We start from the raw sequence: 25,930 nt of genomic DNA on the forward strand, positions 1-25,930 counted from the left end.
ATTAAGATCCATATCTGCCTTTGATTGGAAAATTGCACCAAATTAACGTGTATGAACCTCTTCTTACTCAGTATTCACAAAGAACATAGAGGGGCATTTACTAAGGGGTTTAGTAATTTTTTCCTGACTATTTTTGGCGCAAAATTGTCGCAATTGCGCCTATCCTATTTTTCGTGCGACTTTCTCTAGCAAGAGCTAGAAAGTCTAATTTTTTTTCTCCGCTTGACTTACGCAAGTTTTCATTTTTTACTTGCATTGGTCAGGTATTTATTAACTGAGACAGTCGCAGTTGCGCAATAAACTGTTGCAACGGCAGTAAAAATTGACTAAATTTACTCCAGCTCCAACATGGAGCAGGAAAAGCTACTGCCGCCCGGGCTCCGACATACTTTCTCCCCGCTACCCTCACTGCGCTATCGGGACACTGCAGTGATTTACATCCCCCCCCCCCCTCTCACCTGCCAGTGCCACACAACTCCCATCTGTCTGCTGTTGCAAGACTACAAGTCCCAGCATGCCCTTACAGTGAGGACACACTGGGAGTTGTAGTCTTGTAGCAGCGGGAGCTGAGCGGCGCGAGCGGGAGACAAGGGGGGGGGGGATATCAGTGTCCCCATAAGTGAGGGTAGCGGGGAGGCCGTATGAGGAGCCCGGGTGGCTGCACTGTAATGTCAGCCCGGGCTCCTGCCCTGAGAGCCAAAAGCTTTGGCTGTCAGGGCATGCTGGGTGTTGTAGTTTTGCAACAGCTGGAGGGCCACAGTTTGCAGACCACTGGTTTGTGGTCTGTAAACTGTAGTCCTCCAGCTGTTGCAAAACTAAACAGCTGAAGGGGACCGGCGAAGACGTTCACTTACCCTTCCGAGGCTCCAGCGACGATCGCTGACGGAGATCATCGGGCGGCACTGTCGCGCGGCAATGTCGTTCGGCGCTGGATCCTACGGAAGCCGGTAAGTTGCCCAAGCTTCCCAACCAGGGTGCCTCCAGATGTTGCAAGACTACAACTCCCAGGATGCCTGGACAGCCTTTGGCTGTCCAGGCATCCTGGGAGTTGTAGTTTTGCAACATCTGGAGGCACCCTGGTTGGGAAACACTGGCCTAAAACTGTGTTTCACCACCAGGGTGCCTCCAGATGTTGCAACACTACAACTCCCAGCATGCCTGGACAACCTTAGGCTGTCCAGGCATGCTGGGAGTTGTAGTTTTGCAACATCTGGAGGCACCCTGGTTGGGAAACACTGGCCTAAAACTGTGTTTCACAACCAGGGTGCCTCCAGATGTTGCAAAACTACAAGTCCCAGGTTGGAAAACACTGTGCCCGGCCTCTGCCCCACCTTACTGTAAGGGCATGCTGGGAGTTGTAGTCCTGCAGCTGGGGGCAGGGGACAAGCTTGTCACTTTTCTACACATCTCCTGCACCACACAACTACAACTCCCAGCATGTCCTCTCTGTAAGGGCATGCTGGCAGTTGTAGTCGTGCGGGGCGGGAGATGTGTGAGCAGGTGATAATAAATGTACTAACCCATTTTTTTTTTCTTCTCATTTCAGATCCGTGTATCCTGTGGACTCCTTCGGATTCGGTGGACTACTTCGATGACCAGCGTTTTTCTTTGTTTGATTTTAATAAAATGGTTAACGAGGGCTTGTGGGGGAGTGTTTTTTGTAATAAAATTTTTTTAAAACCTGTTGTGTTTTTTCCTTACTTTACTAGACAGGCTAAGTAGTGGAAGTTGTCTTATAGATGGAGTCCATTACTAAGCTGGGCTTAGCGTTAGCCACAAAAACAGCTAGCGCTAACCCCCTATTATTACCCCGGTACCCAACGCCACAGGGGTGCTGGGAAGAGCCGGTACCAACAGGCCTGGAGCGTCAAAAATGGCGCTCCTGGGCCTAGGCGGTAACAGGCTGGCATTATTTAGGCTGGGGAGGGCCAGTAACAATGGTCCTCGCCCACCCTGGTAATGTCAGGCTGTTACTGTTTGGTTGGTATTTGGCTGAGAATGAAAATAGGGGGGACCCTATGCGTTTGTTTTTTTTTATAAATAATTAAATATTTTAAAAAACACATAGGGTCCCCCCTATTTTTATTCTCAGCCAAATACCAACCAAACAGTAACAGCCTGACGTTATCAGGCTGGGCGAGGACCATTGTTACTGGCCCTCCTCAGCCTAAATAAAGCCAGCCTGGTACCGCCTAGGCCCAGGAGCGCCATTTTTGACGCTCCGGGCCTGTTGGTACCGGCTCTTCCCAGCACCCCTGTGGTGTTGGGTACCGGAGTAATAATTGGGGGTTAGCGCTAGCTGTTTTTGTGGCTAACGCTAAGCCTGGCTTAGTAATGGACTCTGTGTTTAAGACAGCTTCCACTACTAAGTCTGTCTAGTAAAGTAAAAAAAAAAAAAAAACACAACAGGTTTAAAAAAAAATTTATTACAAAAAAACACTCCCCCACAAGCCCTTGTTAACCATTTTATTAGCATCAAGCAAAGAAAAACGCTGGTCGTCGAAGTAGTCCACCGAATCCGAAGGAGTCCACAGGATACACGGATCTGTAGAAGAAGTAAAAAAAAAAAAGTGTAAGTACATTTAGGGAGAAAAAAACAGTGTTAAAAAAATGTAATAAACACACACACTAAATGCCGTTGCCATGACCACATTTTAGTTATTGAATTATTTAGATGTGGTGAAAAAGCTAAAAAAAAAAAAAAAAAAAAAAAAGATCCAGAAGGAAACCTAGCAGCCAAACCTATTCAGACAGCAGAAAAAGCAGAAAAAAGGAACAGACTATTTTTTCTACTACATGAAGTAAATTTCCCACTTTTGCCTATGTGTGCCAAATGTATTAATGCCGTGCAACAATTTAGTAAATTTGTCGCACATAGTCAAAAATGAAGTAGAAAAAAACAGGGTAAAAACCAGACTACATAGTAAAAGATTAGTAAATGCCCCTCATTGTGATAAACTAATGCTTTGTCACATCCTGATGCAAGATAGAAATAGTGGACATTCAACTGAATTTGAGATCTCCAAGTCAGTCACAGAAAGGCTCCTTATTGTAAATATTTAGACCATTATTGACAAACAGCAGTTCTGCAAAACAGACCCTTTCCAATAACTAAGTGAAAAATACGTATCTTTCATATCCATGCCCACTTTTATGGCCTCTAGGATGTAAGGTAGTAAAGTGAATCCTTGATTTTCTTCTCTATCTTCACTTGAATATATTCATTCATATAAATGGACACCTAGCATTCATGTCTGCAAACAAAATTGTAAAGCTCAGAAAATTCTGTTAGGAACAAGCTACTCTCATGTAAAATATTCCATGAATACACTATTAAGTCCAGGTTTATCAAATTGCGTGAGAGAAAAAATGGAGAGATTTTCCCTCACAACCAATCACAGCTCAGCTTTCACTTTACCACAGCTCGTTAGCTGAGCTGTGATTGGTTGCTGTGGGGAAATCTCTCCACTTTTTCTCTCACACAGTTTGATAAATCTCCCCTTCAGTGCCCTGACAAGCAACAACGATGGATGGAACATGTCTGAAGGCAAAGACACGAGGAAAATAGATATAGATATCAGTATTGATCATGGTGTCTAAAGGGTTAATTGCGGACATCCGCATGATTGCTGATATTCACCATTAGTGTCAGGTCCCTGGCTGCTGATTGCAGCCAGGACTTGCGGTCTGTTAATTGAGCGCAGCTCCAACACTTGCTTCATAGACTGTAAACCTACCACAATGTGCATGTACAATTTACACCAGATTTTTATTATGTAAAATGGAATCTTACCCTTTCATATAAAACATGAAACGTATGTCACCATGCCCACTTGCCAAATTTTTGCGCAAAACTCTTAAAATGGCGCGAAAAGTTTTGACTATGTCCCCCATTGTATATAACAATTGTGCTAATAGCATATTTATTCACTAAAAGACGAGCTAGAAAGTAAATGATTGTGGCTTGGCTCTGCATGATTAGAAAGCATATATGGGCAGAATACATTTCAAGTGCATACTTAATCTAATTACATCTAAGAGCTGGCGTTAGAAAGAATGACTTACAATATGTAAATGTAATACATAAATCAGCAAGCTGCACACAGCCATAGAAAATACCAGTCATGTGCTTCCTAGAAGGATGAAACCTTATTACTAAATGTGTTGCTATTCATAAAGGCAATCTATGGGCAAAGGCCGTTTCTATCTCTGAGTTATGGTTTCTATCTATCCGGGTTATGGTGCAAACCAGCAGATTAAGAGTCTTGTAAATAGTAATAGTTTCTTTATTGTGCCAATATACAACGCGTTTCAAGGCTACAGTGTCTCTTCGTCAGGCACATAGGCTTATAATGTTGATATCAACAGTTAAACAGATTTGCAAATTACTTCTATTGAAAAAATCTTAATCCTACCAGTACTTATCAGCTGGTGAAGTTTAGTTGTTCTTTCTGTCTGACCACAGTGCTCTCTGCTGACACCACTGTCTGTCTCAGGAAGTTTTGTCTTTTGTTTGCCTAAAATATTAAAAGGCTTACACTATACAGACTAAATAATTTCAATAGTCTGTGTAATTTCTGAAGCAATTACCTGGCAATCCTGTTAAAAGGACACAATAAAGTTTTAAAAGGACTCATTGAAGATTTCAAATATAATGATTTATTTATTTATATATTTATAAATGCACAGTGGCAATCCAAAGAAAATCCACACCAAAATTCACAAGATTCGGCGTGATATTTCTGCTGTGAATTTTCCCGAGTATATGCTATTGTTTTTTCATAGTGTAATTGCTGAAAAAGTGTTTATATCAGTATTTTGACCTTGATGAACTTACTGCTTATCATCCTTATAATTATTTTTGGTTTTCCAACTGACAACAAAAAGTGTTGAAGTGTTTTGGAATAAAACAAAGAGGATTGAAAACTTTGTGGAAGTTGTGTGATATTTTTGAGAACAATATATAGATTTTTTAATTTATGGAAGACATGATCACTAGTTTAGAGTTTGTGATATAATTTCCATATAGCATAACTAGTGTTGCTCGCGAATATTCGCAATTCGAATATTATTCGCGAATATCGCATATTCGCGAATTCGCGAATTTCGCGAATATAGCGCTATATATTCGTAATTACGAATATTTGTTTTTTTTTTGTTTTTTTTTCTTCTTCACAGTACACATCACAGTGATCACCCCTCTCTGCTTCCAGCTTGTGTGGTGTAAAGAAGGCTCTAATACTACTGTGTGAGACTGGCACGCGACAATTCGCATATGCGAAAATTAGCATATGCTAAGTTTCGCATATGCGAATTTTTGCGTATGCTAATTTTGTATATGCTAATATTCACATATGTTAATTTTTGCATACGCGAATGTTCGCATATGCGAAAATAAAACGAGAATATAACGAATATGCGAATATTCGCGAATATATGACGAATATTCGTCCATATATTCGCGAATATTCGCGAATTCGAATATGGCCTATGCCGCTCAACACTAAACATAACCACTATTAGGCCAGACAAGGTCACAGCAGTGCTTGCAGGTTGAAATCATAACTTACAGAGGCTCTGTACTTTTTAACATTGATAGCATAATATAACATACACTATACCATCAATGTTGAAAACTCTACACCCAACCAATTCTGATCACAATCAAACCCGATGACACACACACATCTCTAGTACCTTCTTTCATTTACCATAGGATAACCCATAAAATAAGACTTCACTTGAATACATTTATATATACATTTTATTACATTATTTCCTGACATTATTTCTAAACTACAGATGTAGCTTTTGTTATCTTGAGTATGTTAATCCAACAATGTATTATGTTGGGATATCCTAAGGCCATTAAATGGGGAGAAATGTTAAACTAAGGTTTGTGTCAGTTTTAGAATAACTTATCTCAACCTCAGGTGTACGGTACATTACCATAACACACCAAGGAACAAGATGAAGCTGGTCGCATCTGTATGTCACAAAATAAATATTACAAGATTGGTTGGCTGTCTACAAAATAAATCTCATTCTCAATGATAGATTAATTATTTCATGAACTCTACACTCTAGTTAGCAACATATTAATGCAAATACATCAATTGCAATCTGAGTTTAAGTGGAAAGAAGTGAGAATTATTGTACAATAATAACCAATTACATATGTCATTGTACACAATTAGTTATGTAATATTTCACAGCTAAACAAGCAGTCATCCTATATCACTGTCCAGCCATTTACTCTGCTAATAACAATGAATTAATCACTGACTAACAACACATTTATTAATTCAGACATTGCGGACACCCCCTTTAGGTAAAGTGTTATGTGTGACAATTAATCATTGCACCTTACCCACTGTCACAACAATTCACATCAATAACCAGGGATTTCTTAATCTTTGTGTCAAACAACTAATATTTCCTTGGATGTTTCTTAGTATTCACAGTGCAACTAATCTGCATTCAAAGACCATAGTGACACAGGATTCCCTGATTCAGTTCAACAAATGCCCACGCAGCTCAATCTGTTCTGTTCAATTCTACTTGGTTATAAAAAGAATGACAACCGCTGTAGGCTTCTAAACTCACTGCACATATGGGTAATCACTTGTTACACCCCAGGCTGAATAAAACAGTATTGGTGCACTCTATACTCTATACTGGGTTTAATCAAAAGCCCAAGTGGCAGATATGTTCTATAAAAGTGCAAAACATCAAATGTAATGGCTGTAACAGGTGTGCCTGTCTCTGATTCTGGTAGCAGTTTCAACCCCTATTGTGTTTGGCTGTGGTGCCAGTCATTGCTGAGATGATACCCAGGCCAATTAGGGGGCATGGATCAGGAGCCAATCATGTCCACACCCTGCTGCGGTGGGCTATTTAAGACTTTAGTCTATTATCTGCACATTACCTGTGATATAGGTTCTTCCTTATCACTGGCTCTGTATCTGTTGTATTTTTGTGTGCCAGCATTTTTACCTAGGCTTGGGACCTGAATACTCTCTTGCTTTCTGATTCTGTACCTCACCACCTTCTTGGTTTTGAATTGGCCTGTCTGACATCTACTTATCCGTCTGTTTGTTCATTCTTTTTGGGTTTAGATTACTCCTTGTTCTATGCCTTGTTCAATGGGTTACATTGTGTCTTGATCTGCTTCTTGACTTCTGCACTGAGTTTGTGTTTCTGCACTTTTTATTGTTTTTGACATTCCCACACCCTGTGCCTTAATTAGAGTAGTGATTGTTGCCATATTAGGGGGTCTGTCGCTTAGGGTGGCTTGTCAAGTACGCAGGATCAGGAGCCATGTGTTACCTAGGGCTGCATTTGTCCCTACCCCAGATTGTATTTAAAAAATACATTCTTTATAAATGAGTTATAAAAATTTGATAATAAGTTGTTGCTGCAAGTGGCACCTTAAGTCTCTAAAGAAAGTAGTAGAAGCAAGGAGAAAAGGGGGAAATAAGAAAAGAAGGATAAGGATGTGCATTAAAAAATTAAAAGGATGAAAGAGTGGCAAATACCATGTGGCTGTTACGCCTAGCGCTCCGGGTCCCCGCTCCTCCCCGGAGCGCGTACGGCGTCTCTCTCTCCGCAGCGCCCCGGTCGGTCCCGCTGACCGGGAGCGCTGCACTGTCATGGCCGTCGGGGATGCGATTCGCACAGCGGGACGCGCCCGCTCGCGAGTCGCATCCCAGGTCACTTACCCGTTCCCGTCCCCTGCTGTCATGTGCTGGCGCGCGCGGCTCCGCTCTCTAGGGCGCGCGCGCGCCAGCTCCCTGAGACTTAAAGGGCCAGTGCACCAATGATTGGTGCCTGGCCCAATTAGCTTAATTGGCTTCCATCTGCTCCCTGCCTTTATCTGACCTCCTCCCATGCACTTCCTGGCCGGATCTTGTTGCCCTTGTGCCTAGTGAAAGCGTATTGTGTGTCTAAAGCCTGTGTACCAGAACTTCTGCTATCCACCCTGACTACGAACCTTGCCGCCTGCCCCCGACCTTCTGCTACGTCCGACCTTGCTTCTGTCTACTCCCTTGTACCTCGCCTATCATCAGCAGTCAGAGAGGTGACCCGTTGCTAGTGGATACGACCTGGTCACTACCGCCGCAGCAAGACCATCCCGCTTTGCGGCGGGCTCTGGTGAAAACCAGTAGTGACTTAGAACCGGTCCACTAGCGCGGTCCTCGCCAATCCCTCTCTGGCACAGAGGATCCACTACCTGCCAGCCGGCATCGTGACAGTAGATCCGGCCATGGATCCCGCTGAAGTTCCTCTGCCTGTTGTCGCCGACCTCCCCACACTGGTCGCCCAGCAAGCCCGACAGATTGCCCAACAAGATCACCAGCTGTCGTACTTGACCACCATGACTCAGCAACTCCAGTCGCAGCTACAGCAGATTCAGTCTCAGCTACAGCAGCAGCAACCATCTCCTCCGCCAGCTCCTGCACCTCTTCCGCAGCGAGTGGCCACTCCTAGCCTCCGCCTGTCCTTGCCGGACAAATTTAATGGGGACTCTAAGTTTTGCCGTGGCTTTCTTTCGCAATGTTCCCTGCATTTGGAGATGATGTCAGATCAGTTTCCTACTGAAAGGTCTAAGGTGGCTTTCGTAGTCAGCCTTCTGTCTGGAAAAGCCCTGTCATGGGCCACAACGCTCTGGGACCGCAATGACCCCGTCACTGCCTCTGTACACTCCTTCTTCTCGGAAATTCGAAGTGTCTTTGAGGAACCTGCCCGAGCCTCTTCTGCTGAGACTGCCCTGTTGAACCTGGTCCAGGGTAAATCTTCCGTTGGCGAGTACGCCATACAATTCCGTACTCTTGCTTCTGAACTTTCCTGGAATAATGAGGCCCTCTGCGCGACCTTTAAAAAAGGCCTATCCAGCAACATTAAAGATGTTCTGGCCGCACGAGATACTCCTACCAACCTGCATGAACTCATTCATCTAGCCACTCGCATTGACATGCGTTTTTCTGAGAGGCATCAAGAGCTCCGCCAGGAAAAAGACTTAGATCTCTGGACACCTCTCCCACAGTCTCCATTGCAATCTGCGCCTAGGCCTCCCGCCGAGGAGGCCATGCAAGTGGATCGGTCTCGCCTGACCCTGGAAGAGAGGAATCGCCGTAAGGAAGAGAATCTTTGTCTGTACTGTGCCAGTACCGAGCATTTCTTGGTGGATTGCCCTATCCGTCCTCCACGCCTGGGAAACGTACGCACGCACCCAGCTCACGTGGGTGTGGCGTCTCTTGGCTCTAGGTCTGCTTCTCCACGTCTCACGGTGCCTGTACGGATTTCTTCTTCAGCCAGCTCTTCCCTCTCAGCCGTGGCCTGCCTGGACTCTGGTGCCTCTGGGAATTTTATTCGGGAGTCCTTGGTGAATAAATTCCGCATCCCGGTGACCCGTCTTGTCAAGCCACTCCACATTTCCGCGGTCAACGGAGCCAGGTTGGATTGCACCGTGCGTTTCCGCACGAAGCCCCTCCTAATGTGCATCGGACCTCATCATGAGAAAATTGAGTTTTTGGTCCTCCCCAATTGCACTTCTGAAGTTCTCCTTGGACTACCCTGGCTTCTACACCATTCCCCAACCCTGGATTGGTCCACAGGGGAGATCAAGAGCTGGGGTACCTCTTGCTTCAAGGACTGCCTTAAACCGGTTACCAGTACTCCCTGCCGTGACCCTGTGGTTCCTCCTGTATCCGGTCTCCCTAAGGTCGTTATGGACTCTGCCCGCCTTAAGAAGTGCCTCTCCCCCCCTCCCAGTCCAGTCAGGCAAGCCTCGGTGCCTCCTCATGGCCCTCGTCCTGGTGTCACACTGCCCTGTGCCAGGCCTCGCCCTCTGCCCTCCCTCCCCATTCCCACTCCTGCTGTACTGCCTGCCGTTGAGGAATCCCTCCATCCTTTCCCGGTGTCCTCATCCCAGGGGAGGCAGTTACCGGACAAAGAGAAGGGGAGACCTAAGGGGGGGGGTACTGTTACGCCTAGCGCTCCGGGTCCCCGCTCCTCCCCGGAGCGCGTACGGCGTCTCTCTCTCCGCAGCGCCCCAGTCGGTCCCGCTGACCGGGAGCGCTGCACTGTCATGGCCGTTGGGGATGCGATTCGCACAGCGGGACGCGCCCGCTCGCGAGTCGCATCCCAGGTCACTTACCCGTTCCCGTCCCCTGCTGTCATGTGCTGGCGCGCGCGGCTCCGCTCTCTAGGGCGTGCGCGCGCCAGCTCCCTGAGACTTAAAGGGCCAGTGCACCAATGATTGGTGCCTGGCCCAATTAGCTTAATTGGCTTCCATCTGCTCCCTGCCTTTATCTGACCTCCTCCCATGCACTTCCTGGCCGGATCTTGTTGCCCTTGTGCCTAGTGAAAGCGTATTGTGTGTCTAAAGCCTGTGTACCAGAACTTCTGCTATCCACCCTGACTACGAACTTTGCCGCCTGCCCCCGACCTTCTGCTACGTCCGACCTTGCTTCTGTCTACTCCCTTGTACCTCGCCTATCATCAGCAGTCAGAGAGGTGACCCGTTGCTAGTGGATACGACCTGGTCACTACCGCCGCAGCAAGACCATCCCGCTTTGCGGCGGGCTCTGGTGAAAACCAGTAGTGACTTAGAACCGGTCCACTAGCGCGGTCCTCGCCAATCCCTCTCTGGCACAGAGGATCCACTACCTGCCAGCCGGCATCGTGACAGTGGCCACAACTATCGCATAAGGACTTTTCCCTGGATCTTTAGCAATGAGAAGTGCTACGAGCTCCTCTAGGCACTGCTCACAAGTTTCCAAAGACAGATCAGTTTACAAAATTAAATTAATCAAATCCTAAGTAAACCCATTAACCCATCAAACCCCACAGGGTTTATCAGTACACATAAAAACAGTTGTGCACTCTGGGTGCAAAAAGCTTGTCATCTTTTTTCTGCTGTAAGATTTGTGAGCACTGCTCATCCGATTCCTGCCCTAGGGATAGCTAAGGTCTACCAGAACCAAAGGTTAAAGCTGACACAACCCTCCTCCTGCTTTATAATTTTCCACAACATTTATGATAATTGGATTTCTTGCTGTGGCACACCAGTAAATGCAAATGGCACACTTAATCCCTTAAGATGACAATCTGCTAATGGGTAAGTACAAAGCTTAATCATTGCATACCAAATAGGTTATCTCAGCAAAATACATTCAAAAATGGTGTAGAAAAGCAAGCTTGCTATTTACAGACATTTTTTATTCATTGTGAGCTATTTAAAGTCTAGGCATGTCTTCTTCATCAGCTTTATTATACTTTGTCTTGAGATTGTTATGAATCGATTTAAGCTGACAGAGTATTTGATGAAACAGCACATAATATTTTAGAATACATTTAAACTGATTTGCACTATGTTGTGCAAAAAGGTACAGCATGGGCCCTAAGAATTTTGTGGGTGCTGTATTTGGGATCTATGTGGCATACATCCTGTATACAGCCCTGTGTATGACCCCCTAGAGTGTACATTTGACAGATTTTTGTAAGGAACATTATACATACAAGTCTCAAGTGGTTTATATAGAATAGAGGGGGCCACAGAGCAAAGACTCTACAATGCACCCTTCGATAGGGTGCCAGGTTTTTATACCCAGAGGATTCCCTTTTTACATCATTTCTATGACCTTGGAAAATTTCCCCAATGCTCACTAACAATACAGTTCCTTTGGACAGCAAGGTCCTTTACTAGTTCTTACCACCCAATAGCAAATCGGATGAAAGAACCACATCCTCTTCAAGGGCCCCAAAGCAGTAGTAGTAATTCTGAAGTTCAATGCAATACTTGTTTTATGCTAATCTTTAGTTTTCCCTTTCATTGTAGCTGTGATTGTAATTTTGTGTCAGTCTGCAGTTTGTAGACATAGAGAACTCTTTCAGCTTCAACGTAGTGATTTTTCTGCAATGCGGTTAGAAAGTTAGCTTGTCCTGAGTCAAATTACTACAGAAACCTTGGAGTAAAGACTATAAGGAAGTTTTGTACAAAAACTGAACATGAATAACCTAAGAAATACTGGAATATGTGACCTTGGGAGCCTGCAGGAATTTGAACCTGTCTGTGAATAAAAATGGATTATAATACATGTCATAACTGATCTATATAGGTATAGTAAATAGTTTGGACTTGCGCAAATGCAAAATTCTGTAAAAAAATAAAAATTTTAACTGCTTTTCAATGAGCAAGTCATACCTTTTTGACTAACCCACTCAGGTCCGAGTAATGTTCCATTTCTGGCCAAACATTTTTAGTTGCATTCCAAAATACTTAATATACTGAGAATCAAAATATATTGACTTAACCCCTTAAGGAATGAGGGGTTTTCGGTTTTTGCACTTTCGTTTTTTCCTCCTCACCTTTTAAAAATCATAACCCTTTCAATTTTGCACCTAAAAATCCATATGATGGCTTATTTTTTGCACCACCAATTCTACTTTGCAGTGACATCAGTCATTTTACCCAAAAATCTACAGCGAAACGGCAAAAAAAATCATTGTGCGACGAAATTGAAGAAAAATGCAGCCATTTTGTAAATTTTGGGGGCTCCGTTTCTATACAGTACATTTTTCAGTAAAAATGATATCTAATCTTTATTCTGTAGGTCCATACGATTAAAATGATACCCTACTTATATCGGTTTGATTTTGTCATACTTCTGGAAAAAATCATAACTACATTCACGGAAATTTATACGTTTAAAATTGTCATCTTCTGACCACTATAACTTTTTTATTTTTCTGCGTATGGGGCGGTATGAGGGCTCATTTTTTTGTGCCGTGATCTGACGTTTTTAGCAGTACAATATTTGTATTGATTGGACTTTTTTATCGCTTTCTATAAATTTTTTCATTATAGAAAAAGCGACCAAAAATACGTTATTTTGGATTTTGGAATTTTTTGCGCGTACACCATTGACCGTGCGGTTTAATTAATTATATATTTTTATAGTTCGGACATTTACGCACGCGGCAATATCACATATGTTTACTTTTATTTTTATTTACACAGTTTTTTTTTTTTATGGGAAAAGGGGGGTGATTTGAACTTTTATTAGGGAAGGGGTTAAATTACCTTTGTTAACTTTTTTTTTTCACTTTTTTTTTGCAGTGCTATAGCTCCCATAGGGAGCTATAGCACTGCACACACTGATCTCCTATGGTGATCCCTGCAGAGCCATAGCTCCGCACGGATCAGCGAGATAGGGGCTCGATTGCTCAAGCCTGTAGTTCAGGCTTGGAGCAATCAAGCCCCGATCGGACGCCGCGGACACAGATAAGGAGATGTCTCGATCAGCCCGACTGAGCTGCCGGGAAGCGTTTACTTTAATTTTCAGACGCGCCGGTCAACTTTGATCGCCGCGTCTGAAGGGTTAACAGCGCGCAGCACAACGATCGATGCTGCGCGCTGTTAGCCCAGGGTCCTGGCTATGATTAGCAGCCGGGACCGACCCGGTGTGATGCGGGGTCACGGCGTGACCCCATTTTTAACACCGGGAGCGGACTCAGGACGTACAGGTACGTCCTAAGTCCTTAACCCCTTAAGGACCAAGGACGTATGAGTACGTCCTTGGTCCCGCTCCCGTGATATAACGCGGGGTCCCACGGTGACCCCACATCATATCACGGCGGGCCTGGCATCATAGTGAAGCCGGGACCCGCCGCTAATAGCGCACGGCACTGATCGTGGTGCTGCGCGCTATTAACCCTTTAGCCGCGCGCTCAAAGCTGAGCCACGCGGCTAAAAGTGAAAGTAAAAGTGCCCGGCTAGCTCAGGGAGCTGTTCGGGATCGCCACGGTATAAACGCGGCATCCTGAACAGCTGTACTACAGGAGGAGGTCTTCTTACCTTCCTTCCTGCAGTCCGATCGCCGATTGAATGCTTCAAGCCTGAGATCCAGGCTTGAGTAATCAATCGCCAAAAACACTGATCATTGCATCTCTCTGGAGATGCATTGAACAGTGTTAAAGATCAGTAAATGAAATGTTATAGCCCCCTATGGGGGCTATAATATTGCAAAAGAAAAGTGTAAAAAAAAATCATTAACCCTTTGAATTATCCCTTCCCCTAATAAAAGTGTGAATCACCCGGCATTTCCAATAATAAAAAAAACTGTGTAAATAAAAACAAAAATAAACATATGTGGTATCGCCACGTGCGGAAATGACCGAATTAAAAAAATATACTGCTAGTTAAACTGCACAGTCAATGGCGTATGCGCAAAAAAATTCCAAAGTCCAAAATAGCGTATTTTTGGTCACTTTTTATATCATGAAAAGATGAATAAAAAGCGATCAAAAAGATCAATGCAAAAATGGTACCGACAAAAACTTAAGATCACGGTGCAAAAAATGAACCCTCATAGCACCCTGAACACGGAAAAATAAAAAGTTATAGGGGTCAGAAGATGACAATTTTAAACGTATAAATTTTCCTGCATGTAGTTAGGATTTTTTTCTGAAGTAATACAAAATCAAACCTATGCAAGTAGGATATCATTTTAACCATATGGACCTAGAAAATAAAGATAAGGTGTCATTATTACCGAAAAATGTACTACGTAGAAACGGAAGCCCCCAAAATTTACAAAATGGCTGTATTTTAAAAATTTTGTTGTACAATGATTTTTTTCCCGTTTCACCGTAGATTTTTGGGTAAAATGACTGATATCATTACAAAGTAGAATTGGTGTCGCAAAAAATAAGCCATAATACAGATTTTTAGGTGCAAAATTTAAAGAGTTATGATTTTTTAAAGGTAAGGAGGAAAAAACAAAAGAGCAAAAACGGAAAAACGCCCGGTCCTTAACCCCTTAACGATGCAGGACGTATATTTACGTCCTGCGCCGACTCCCGTGATATGAAGCGCCGCGATCCTGCATCATATCGCGTCGGTCCCAGCGCTCATCAACGGCCGGGACCCACGGCTAATACCACACATCGCCGATCGCGGTGATGTGTGGTATTAACCCTTTAGAAGTTGCGGTCAAAGCTGACCGCCGCTTCTAAAGCGAAAGTGACCCGGCTGCTCAGTCGGGCTGTTCGGGACCGCCGCGGTGAAATCGCGGCGTCCCGAACAGCTGACCGGACACCGGGAGGGCCCTTACCTGCCTCCTCGGTGTCCGATCGGCGAATGACTGCTCCGTGCCTGAGATCCAGGCAGGAGCAGTCAAGCGCCGATAACACTGATCACAGGCGTGTTAATACACGCCTGTGATCTGTGTAAAAGATCAGTATGTGCAGTGTTATAGGTCCCTATGGGACCTATAACACTGCAAAAAAAATTTAAAAGAAAAGTGTTAATAAAGGTCATTTAACCCCTTCCCTAATAAAAGTTTGAATCACCCCCCTTTTCCCATAAAAAAAATAAAACAGTGTAAAAAAAAATAAAAATAAACATATGTGGTATCGACGCGTGTGTAAATGTCCGAACTATAAAAATGTATCATTAATTAAAAAGCACGGTCAATGGCGTGTGCGCAAAAAAATTCCAAAGTCCAAAAAAGCATATTTTGGTAACTTTTTATACCATTAAAAAATTAATAAAAAGTGATCAAAAAGTCTGATCAAAACAAAAATCATAGCGATAAAAACTTCAGATCACGGCGCAAAAAATGAGTCCTCATACCGCCCTGTACTTGGAAAAATAAAAAAGTTATAGGGGTCAGAAGATGACATTTTTAAACATATAAATTTTCCTGCATGCAGTTATGATTTTTTCCAGAAGTGTGACAAAATCAAACCTATATAAATAGGGTATCATTTTAACTGTATGGACCTACAGAATAATGATAAGGTGTAATTTTTACCGAAATATGTACTGCGTAGAAACGGAAGCCCCCAAAAGTTACAAAATGGCTGCATTTTTTCTTCGATTTTGTCGCACAATTATTTTTTTTCCCGTTTCGCCGTGTATTTTTGGGTAAAATGACTAATGTCACTGCAAAGTAGAATTGGCGACGCAAAAAATAAGCCATAATATGGATTTTTAGGTGGAAAATTGAAAGGGTTATGATTTTTAAAAGGTAAGGAGGAAAAAACGAAAGTGCAAAAACGGAAAAACCCTGAGTCCTTAAGGGGTTAAAGGGTTAAGGGGTTAAATATGTTTTTTTCCATCTAAGATATCAAGCCTAGAAGGAAGACATAACTGTTGTTGTTGTTAAAGTGTACCTCTCATTAAGTTCTTTTTTTTTTTTACTGTCCCTACCTGTTCTCTAAATAGCCCTAATCCACTTTCTGTCTTTAAAGAAAAAAAATGTCACCTCATAAATCTGCCTTTTAGCACTTTTTAGTGCTCATTTACAATCCAAGCTTCTGGCCGATGGAAGTGGTCGTTCACCAGCAGGCGCGAGGACACTGAAGCATACAGTGAGCCTGCTTCTGCCCTCTCCTCTTCTATGCTGTCGGGAGCGCCCATAGAAATTTCAGCCAATCCTACTGGAGGCTGTCTCGGGTCTTCTCCTCCCTATTTATCATTGCACGTGCTACCCAGGGAGGAGGAGTATAAGGAGCAAGTGCAGTTCTGTGAGTAAAGTAAATCTGTGAGGAAAATAAAAAATGGTGGGTGTATTATAGTTTTCATAACTAAATGCCCTAGTGTTCCCCCTATATTAGTGATGTCCCGATACTGCTATGTCTAATCTGCAGGCGGGTTACCGCACCTCTGTGATACCTGTCAGCGGGACTCCCGCCAACAGGTATCACGGAGGTGCGGTGACCTGCCTGAACTCTCCGCTCCCAAGCTATGCAGTGCGCTCAGCAGCTGTGCGCACTCCATAGCCGGGACCTGCATTAACCCTTTAGACGCCGCAATCAAATTTGATTGTGGCATGTAAAGGTGCTGAGGGTGCTAAAGGTACATGCCGGTTAGCTCAGGGAATGCTGATCGGGATCACCGCAGTGTAATTGCGGTGTCCCGATCAGCTGTAAGGACAGACTGACGGAGATCCCTCACCCTGCTCCGTACGGACATCGCTCCTTTACTGCTGCCAGTGATGTAAAGTATTTTCTAATATGTGAAACTGAGTAAGGACTGAGTGGGGGGGGGGATTATGCAAATTAGTCACGTGGCTGGCAGATAACTCGCTCTAGCCAGCTAACAGACAGGCTGTGAGCGAGCTGTGCTAGTAACCCTGTCCAGACGGGTTTTCAAAGATGAAAAACTCATATAAAACTTAATTTTTTTTATGTGTTTCAATTAGACATATTGTTTTTTCACCATGAAAAATAAAATATCAAAAATAATTTTAATGAGAGTGCCCATTTAAGTATTAAAGGGAATCTGCCAGCCATATTTGAGAGTATGGGCAAACTGTACCTTTCCTGGAGCTGATGGCGGTTGCCAAACTTTTTAAGTTCCCCATTCCTCAGTGAAGTGCCAAGAAGGTGCAAAGGAGCTGAGCCTGGCATGCCTCCTCAGTCACCCCACTTACCAGTCCCTTCTTGTCTGATGTACAATATTCTACATATTAAGTAAGGGTGGACTTGAAGGTGAGAAAAATTAAGGAAGCATGCCAGGATGTGGCAGGCAGGCAGAATGGGGCAAATAGACACAGCAGAGCTGAACAGATATAATAGCAGAAGCTGTGAGAACAGCTAGTCAAGATGGCTACAGGTGCGGCTAGGTGGAACAAGTTTGCTGGTAGACAGAGGCGTAGTCCACAGTCCAATATCAAGCACAGTATACAAGGGATAAGGCAGGGGTAAAGTCTAAGCTCAGGGACCTAAGCTGTGCAGGAAACTACACTATTGCTAAGGCATCAGGGGACAGGTGGAGTTGCTTTGTATCGAGAGTACCTAGCAGGGATTGGTGGGGGAACTATTAGGAAGTGTATGTTGGCACTATAAGTTCCAGGCAGTGCTCGCACGCAGCCCATAGGGGACAGAGTGGAAAATGCAGAAATGGCTGAAGCAGCAGGAGAGAATGCAGAGGATGTCACCTGACACTGCTAAAAACACATAGTATAGCGGTGGTTTTCAACCAGCGGCGTTACACTAACTCTAACAGCTATTCAGTAGTGTCAATTCTGCCGCATGGCGTTTTTTTGGCCAAAAAAACGCTGCGGCCAGATGTTAGCTGTAAATCAATGAGAAATCGCAAAGTTCATATTCCACTTTGGCATTTATTTAAATCCTTTTGGCGTTTTTTCACTCTTTTTTGGCGTTTTTCAGGTCCTTGGCGGTTTTCCAAAATCGCAGCATGTTGAGCCACTGGCGATTTTTTGTCAAAATCGTGGCGTTCTTCTCCCACAGAAGTCTATAGGAGTAAAAGAACACCAAGAAAAATGTGGGTTTTAGCTTTGGTGTTTTTGCAGGCGGTTTTTATTCAATTTTGGACTTTAGCGATCCAAAAAAGTGATGGAGATACCTTTTTTAATAAATTGTCGTTGGGTACAATTAAAAAAAAAAAAAGATACAGTAGTGAAGGAAAAAATTGTTTCTAACGAAATTTATCTTTTTTATAGCAAAATTTTTATTCATTTTTAAAACAGAGATCAATTTATGTGGGCGAGTGGGGACCTAAAAATGTAGCCGACAATAATAAAAATGTAGTGTGTGTATGTTTTTCACTTTTTTCTTTATTTTTTACATTTTTTTAGGTAGTACTACTACTCCCAGCATGGAACACACTGTTCCATGATGGGAGTAGTAGTACCTGTACTAATTGACAGATCGCCCATTGCGTTCCTCCTGTACAATGTATAGATGCGGCTGACCGCTCTTCTATGGTCCTTTGCACTGCCGTATATAGACACCTATTCATATTTCCCGCAGAGAGCTGTGACTGGCCAGATGGTTCAAGCCAATCACAGCTCTCTGTGGGAAATATGAATAGGTGTATATATACGTCAGTGCAGGGCACCATAGAAGAGCGGCCACCCGCATCTTTACATTATACAGAAGGATCACAGCGGGTGTCATGAGTGACATCTGCTGAGATCTTTCCTTAACTGCAAGTACTACTACTCCCAACATGGAGCACATTCTGCTCAATGCTGGGAGCTGTAGTACCTGCATTAATAGACAGATCGCAGCGGGTGTCAGAAGTTACTCACTGCAATCTGTCTATTAATGCAGATACTACAGCTCCCATCATGGAGCAGAGTGTGCTTCATGTTGGGAGTAGTAGTACCTGCAGGTAAGAAAAGATCACAGCGGGTATCACTACTGACACCCGATGCAATCGTCCTGTCTATAGCAGAGATGCAAAGCAGCTCTATACAGCACTCGCATCTCTGCACTATACTCCGGCCAGGGATGTGAATAGTCATCACTCATTCATATTTCCCTCAGAGCGGTGATTGGCTGTAATCATCCAGCCAATCACAGCTCTGGGCGGAAAATATGAATGATGTTCTATTCACATAACTGGCTGTAGTATGGAGCAGAGATGCAAGCGCTGTATAGAGCTGCTCTGCATCTCTGCTAAATATGGACGATCGCATCGGGTGTCACGACTGACACCAGGGGCGATATGTCTATTAGTACAGGTACTACTACTCCCATCATGGAACAGTCTGTTCCATGCTGGGAGTAGTAGTACTACCTAAAAAATTTAAAAAGTAGAGAAAAAAAGTGAAAAACACACACTTTATTAAAAAATAATTAAAATGTTGTTATAAAATATATACATTTTGTTAAATAAAACTTTTTTTCATCACTACTGCATCCTTTTTTTTTTTTTTTTTGGTACACAACAAATTTTGGGTACCAAAAAAAACTGCCAAGATGCAATTTCCAACAGATGAAAAAAAAACAGAAAAGCGCCAGACGCAGGACATTGCAATGGCGTTTTTTCAGGTGTTTTTTCTTGCGTTTTTTCAGGTGTTTTTTCTTGCGTTTTTTTTTCAACCCAAAAAACGCAGGACAAAAAACCAAGTAGAAACTTAGCCTAAGATGCTCTTTAATCCCTTTACAACATCAGACGTAAATATAAGTCCTGGTGTCCTGATACTTAATGTGCTAGGACATATATTTACATCTTATGGGGCATTCCCATTATGAATTGAGTGTAGGAGCTGGGCCCTCTTAATGGACGGCAAGTCCTGTTATCAATAGCCAGGACCTAGCCGCTAATGGGGGACATCAGTGGTCAAACTCTAGAAGTCTAAAATAGAAATGAGTTTAATGGTTCAACAGGAAAGGGTGAAAGCAAGAAAACAGCAATAAAGAAGGCAAGGGTACCCTTCATCTGTCAATGATGGCACTGTTCCTGTAAGTCATTGTGACATACCCATCACAGTCATTGTAAAGTTCCCATCACAGCATCCTTATTAGGAGGTTAGCAAGTATAATTCTACAGTTACCAGAAGAATGCAAGAACACTGATTTGGTTCTATTTTCTCTTAGCCATGGGGGGTACCATAATGTTTATTAAGTTAGGGATTGTCCATCCCTTTGTGATAACTGATTATGATGTATCATTTGACAGATCCTATTTATTCGCTATGAGACGAACCTCTTCCAAAGTGAATGAGTTTCTAGAAATCAATATGTACGCTGCAAAGTAACACCAGTGTTGATATGCCTGTACAAGACTGAATGATCGATTGCTTTAGTCATTCATTCAATGGTTCATTATGTGGACATATACTGCACATATATTATCGCTGATGACTTTTTATATTGGTATTTAATCATAGATTTTCATCACAAACAAATTCAGCAAGAGGAGATAATAAAAAAAGGAACAGATTCTACCTAGTCATACAAATAAAAAAGACAGCAGTCATTTTATGGCACCTACTGTTGTTTTATTTTCCTCAACATATGCAGATATGGATGGAGGGATAATAACACAATAACACACTTAACAGAAATAATAATAGGAACACTTATCTATTGTATGTCATGCTGGTTTAGAAGATGATTTTCCCAGTGTTTCTAAAACTAATAAAAGCATTTTATTTTTAGAAATTTCTACCAAAAAATCAAGGACCATGACCTTCTGGACAAAAGGAAAACTGTGACAGCACTAAAAGCAGGAGAAGACCGAGCAATACTCCTGGGGCTGACAATGATGGTCTGTTCCATTATGATGTATTTTCTCCTAGGGATAACGCTTCTTCGATCATACATGCTGAGGTAATGTGTCGTCTTCAATGTGAAGTCATTATATGACCGTATTGCCATTATTGGGTTAATTTCTTTACCTCTTAGCATCTTCCCAATCTGTTTGGAAACATGAATTTGCAATAGAAAATTTAAACCGTTTAACACTATGTGCATAAGGCCTGAATTGGACGCTTTGCATTCCAAACACATATCAGTTCTCCAGCTTTGAAGCGAGGTTCAGAAACAGACTAAAATGACACCAGATGTCTCTGTGAAATAAAAGTGCATTGGTTTAACAGTGGGTGGAATTCATCAAAGAAGGGAAAAGCAGAAAGGGAGTCTCACCGATCCCGTTTATCACACAATACAGAGTTTCATTGGCTCCGAATATAAAATATCTAATCAGGAAATGGTAAAACCCTGTCACAGAGCAATGGGTAGCTAAGGTAACTGAAGTGGAGAGACAAATATAGAAAAATATGAATATGCACATATCAATATTTTGTCATGTTAGATTCACACAGTGCCATTTTGATCCTTTGCAAAAATGAAATTTGGGATATGCAATAATAAGTTAAAGGGGTACTTCAGTACTTTAAAATGTATCCGCAGGATAGGGGATACTTTTCTGATAAGTCCGACACTGACACCCCCACACACACCTCCCCCACCAAGCACACATGCGATCTTCAGACCCAGGCCCTGTCTCTCTGTGTGTATTTTGATGGCATGTCACATGTGTTCCATACATTCTCTATGGAGCACGTGTGAAGTAAAGTAAAGGGTTGGCTGGCAAAAGGTTTTGAGACTTACAGGAGAAAACAAAACTTGATCTCTGGTGTCACCTATTGGATTATGGCTTCCCTTTAAACTCAGCATATCTTTAATGAATCTGCTCCTGTATGTTAAACTGTCTGTATTTCCACTGCAAAGTGGTGAAAATCAGCTTCAAATCCCAAACCTTAAACATTTAAATGTTTTGTAAAACCCTTCTCATATCCATAGTACTGTAGTTCAATACAGATTTTTGGAATGCAATCCAAATGCACAAGTCTTTCCCTTATGCTGTCACGCACTTGGATGTAGGCTGTCACGGAGCTGGAAGTGGATCCTCCACCTGTGTGGCAGATGACTCGGCCTGTATCGGGGAGCAGAGTCTAAGGTGCCACTGGTTTTCACCAGAGCCCGCCGCAAGGCAGGATCGGCTTGCTGCGGCAGGCGACACCCAGGTCGCTACCCCCGACACCGCTCGACCACACAGGTAACTGGGCAAGACGAGGTACCGAAGGATGAGGCTGTAGCATAGTCAAATGTAGCAGAAGGTTAAGTCAGGCGGCAAAGGTTCGTAGTCAAAAAATGTAGCAGGAAGGTCTGGATACACGGAAATGGAAAAACAGGCAATGGGAACGCTTTCTCTAAGGTAAATGGCACTGAAGATCCGGCAGAGAAGTGTGGGAGGGACTTTATAATGTTGTGCCAGGTGCAACAGTTGTTATGGGCGTACTGGCCTTTCAAATCTCAGAGCTCCAGGACGCGCGCGCCAGAGCTGAGACCCAGGAGAGGATAAGGCAGCAGGACGTGGTGAGTGACGGGCCGGGATTCGCATGCGGGCGCGTCCCGCGATGTGAATCCCGGCCCCGCCGGCAGACGGGGACTCAGGGACTCTGTGCTCCCGGCTGGTGCTTGCGGCCGGAGCGCAGAGTGTAACATATACTTTTACCATTTAGGATCCATTCTCAGGTTTGTATACAAAAAGCAGCAGCATTTTTACTATTGACATTACTTGTAGGATAGGAGATATGTGGTGATTATCTTCAGTGTCTTCTGATCTCCATTGTATTTATATTTATAATTGCAAACACATTCAGACATTGTAGAATCGCTTTCATATATCTGCTGTAAATTTATTCTAATCAACTCAGTGCTGTTACAATCTGCACACAGATCATGTTTTATTGATAACCATACTGACACATAGCTACACCATCTCACTAATTCCTCAGCTCGCTGTTCAGTCAAGGTTATCTTCTTGAAATGGTTGAAATCTGCACAAATTCAGCTTGGGTTAACAATCTGAAACACTTTATTATTTATATAACAAATAAGGCCCTCATGAGAGATACATTATTAGAATTAGGTCTGATTCATAATTGATGTGTTTGATGTTTTTCCATAGAACAGGCTGTTGACCTTCCATCAATGTTTGTCTCATAAAGAGACTGTCTCATAAATAAAATACCTGTCCATATGCCCTATAAGGGTCCTATACAAGTGACTTAAAGGGACTGTCTCATAAACACAATATCTGACCATATGCCCTACAAGGGCCCTGTACAAATGACTCCTATTCTGGAGGACTCAAACCGCCCTAGGTTTACATAGACAGCCATTCATCTGAATGGCCAACGCATAACACTACATATTTCCTATGCCCACAAAAACTACCTATGTCCTATGCCAACATGCCTTTTTTATTAAAAATAAATACTTGTTTTTTTTTTTTGGTTTTTTTTATAAATAATTGTTTGTGTAAATCTCTGCACTGTGACATTCTTCTGTCTGTCCTCAGTTACCATTCCTGCTGTCAATGGGTTGTGTCCTTTCACAGTGTGACACTCTCAGCACTGACTGGACTTTGTCAGTGCATGTGGTGACATTCCCACAATTGGTGACAGCCAGTTATGAATTTATTTATAAATTTCCAATAGGAATTAGTGGTGCACCGAAATAAAATGTTTGGCTCGAAACTGAAAATATAGAAGGTGCTTGGCCAAAAACCAAAACTGACTTGCCCCACCAACTTTTATGTATGTTTCTTTTTTTTTTTTTTTGTATAATCATATTTATTAGTACACTTGATGAGAATTTAGAATGTGCTTTGCTGTAAACGAAATCTGACCGAAAAACTACAACTCCCAGTAGGTTGTGCTATAGAGCAGTGATCTGCAACCTGTGGCTCTGTAGCTGGTGCAGCAGCATAACTTCCAGCAGGCAATGACAATTACCAGCAACGCATAAGGGGCAGTAACACAATAAAATGTATTTACTGCTATAGTACATCTTTTTGCTCTCAGGACAAGTTGGGAGTTGTAGTTCTGAACCAGCTGCAGAGCCACAGTTTGCACATCACTGCTCTATAACACTTGCATAACTTCATACAATGTTGTCCTTTCTTTTTGGTTTTTACAGCCTTCTCCAGCTCAACCACACCTACCCAGCATCATCATCATGGCAGGTCCTTCAGCCACAATCTCATTACAGCTCAGCCCGACCTGGACCCCTCTTCAGCATATGATAAAGTACTTTGCCTCTGCCAAGGCTGAGTCCGTCCGTCCATCTGCCCTGCCCCTGCCGCAAGAACCACCCCTCCCCATTTTACAATCAAATCACATTATTTTACAGAAATGTGCACCTACTGCTTGACCTCTACCTGTAAATGCACCGTAATTGTCCCATATTGCAGCTGCTACATATGTATATGTATCCAGCTGGTATAAATTATACAACATCTTTTATATAACGATATGGATCATATTGACATATACTTCTTAAACTGGTAAGCCACAGGACCCTTGTGGCTCACTCAGAATTGCAAGAAATAATTAGAAATATAGGTAAAAAAATATCTAAAAATATATGTGAGAGAAAACTCTTAAACACTTAAAGGAGAAGTACCGTGGACAAAAACGTATCCCCTATCGTTTTAGTTTTAGATCGCGATCTCCTGTATGGAGCCCCGGCTCTCTTCCACAGTGATGCGTCATGACCCCCGCCCGAATGGGGGAGTGATTCGGCAATCTTAGGCTCTCCTATAGAGCTATATAGAGGGAGCGTGGTGTCCTCCGTCTTGGGCTGATGTCATGACGCGCCGCTGTGGAGGAGAGCCAGGGTTCCATACAGGAGATCGTGGGGGGCTCCGGAACTTGGACCCCCCCCCCCACCCGTGATTTAAAACTTTTTGTTCATGATACTTCTTCTTTAAATCACAAAAAACACTTATGGGGCCTCAAAACAGGTCTTGAAATGTTATTACCATAGCTTGTACTTTTCTGCATTGGGTTCCGGTAAATAGAAATTTTTTTCTTGGAGTACTTAGGGCAGTGATTGTTTTTAAATTAGGGCATTTTCTAATATAAATTGTAAATATTAATATTTTCATTTCCTTTATATTAATAGCTGAATATAATTATAGTAATGCCTTTTTAGTGCAGAGTCACACGGGGCTCATTGGCAGTGTATTTGATGTTGCGGATGTGCCGAAGTCAGTCACAGAGGGACTTCAGAGCAATCTGCAGTCCCTCTGTGACTGCCATCGGCGCATCTGCAGCTTCAAATATGCTGCCATTGAGCCCCATGTGACCCTGCCGTTAAGGGGTTAGTATAGCTTTAATTACTTTTTGAACATGAACAGTTAGCATACTAGCCCTCCTATTCAGCAGTTATGTAATGTTGCTGTTGTCTGGCAATTGGGAAAGGACTTGACTAATAGCCGTTATCTAACAATCAGCCATGTAAATTGAAGTAATTATTAATGCCAGACACCAGGCAGCCATGCTTTTCTTTGATTAATTTCACCAAGAAACTTTAATACCGTATAAAGTTGTTTCAGTAACAGCACAATATTCATTATGATTTCAGCTCTTTTATTCAGGGCATGTCCTGGAGATCACTTCAATCCTATTAGTACTGCATTTACACAGTTTAATCATTTTCAGCAGAAATTTCAGGTGACAAATAAGAGCACTTTATTAGGTTTCATATCTTGTAACTTGGAAGCAATTTTATTAAGTATTTGCTGTTTAACCAGCATTTGTGGAATTAAAATGACATGCTTACTACTAAATTAGTATGGTGATTATTGAAA

General features: G+C 42.8%; 1 protein-coding gene across 3 annotated transcripts in view; it reads left to right on the top strand.

Moving 5' to 3' along the window:
• KCNMB2 (potassium calcium-activated channel subfamily M regulatory beta subunit 2) overlaps window positions 1-25,930 on the top strand; it is a 697,235-nt gene that overhangs the window by 607,728 nt on the left and 63,577 nt on the right. For all 3 annotated transcript variants that reach the window (XM_056565221.1, XM_056565220.1, XM_056565219.1), the window contains one exon: window positions 20,926-21,096. In XM_056565221.1, the coding sequence (XP_056421196.1) occupies window positions 20,926-21,096 (171 nt within the window). The remainder of the gene's footprint in view (window positions 1-20,925; window positions 21,097-25,930) is intronic.

This window comes from Hyla sarda, chromosome 3, assembly GCF_029499605.1.
Source record: "Hyla sarda isolate aHylSar1 chromosome 3, aHylSar1.hap1, whole genome shotgun sequence".
NCBI classification, from domain to species: Eukaryota; Metazoa; Chordata; class Amphibia; order Anura; family Hylidae; genus Hyla; species Hyla sarda.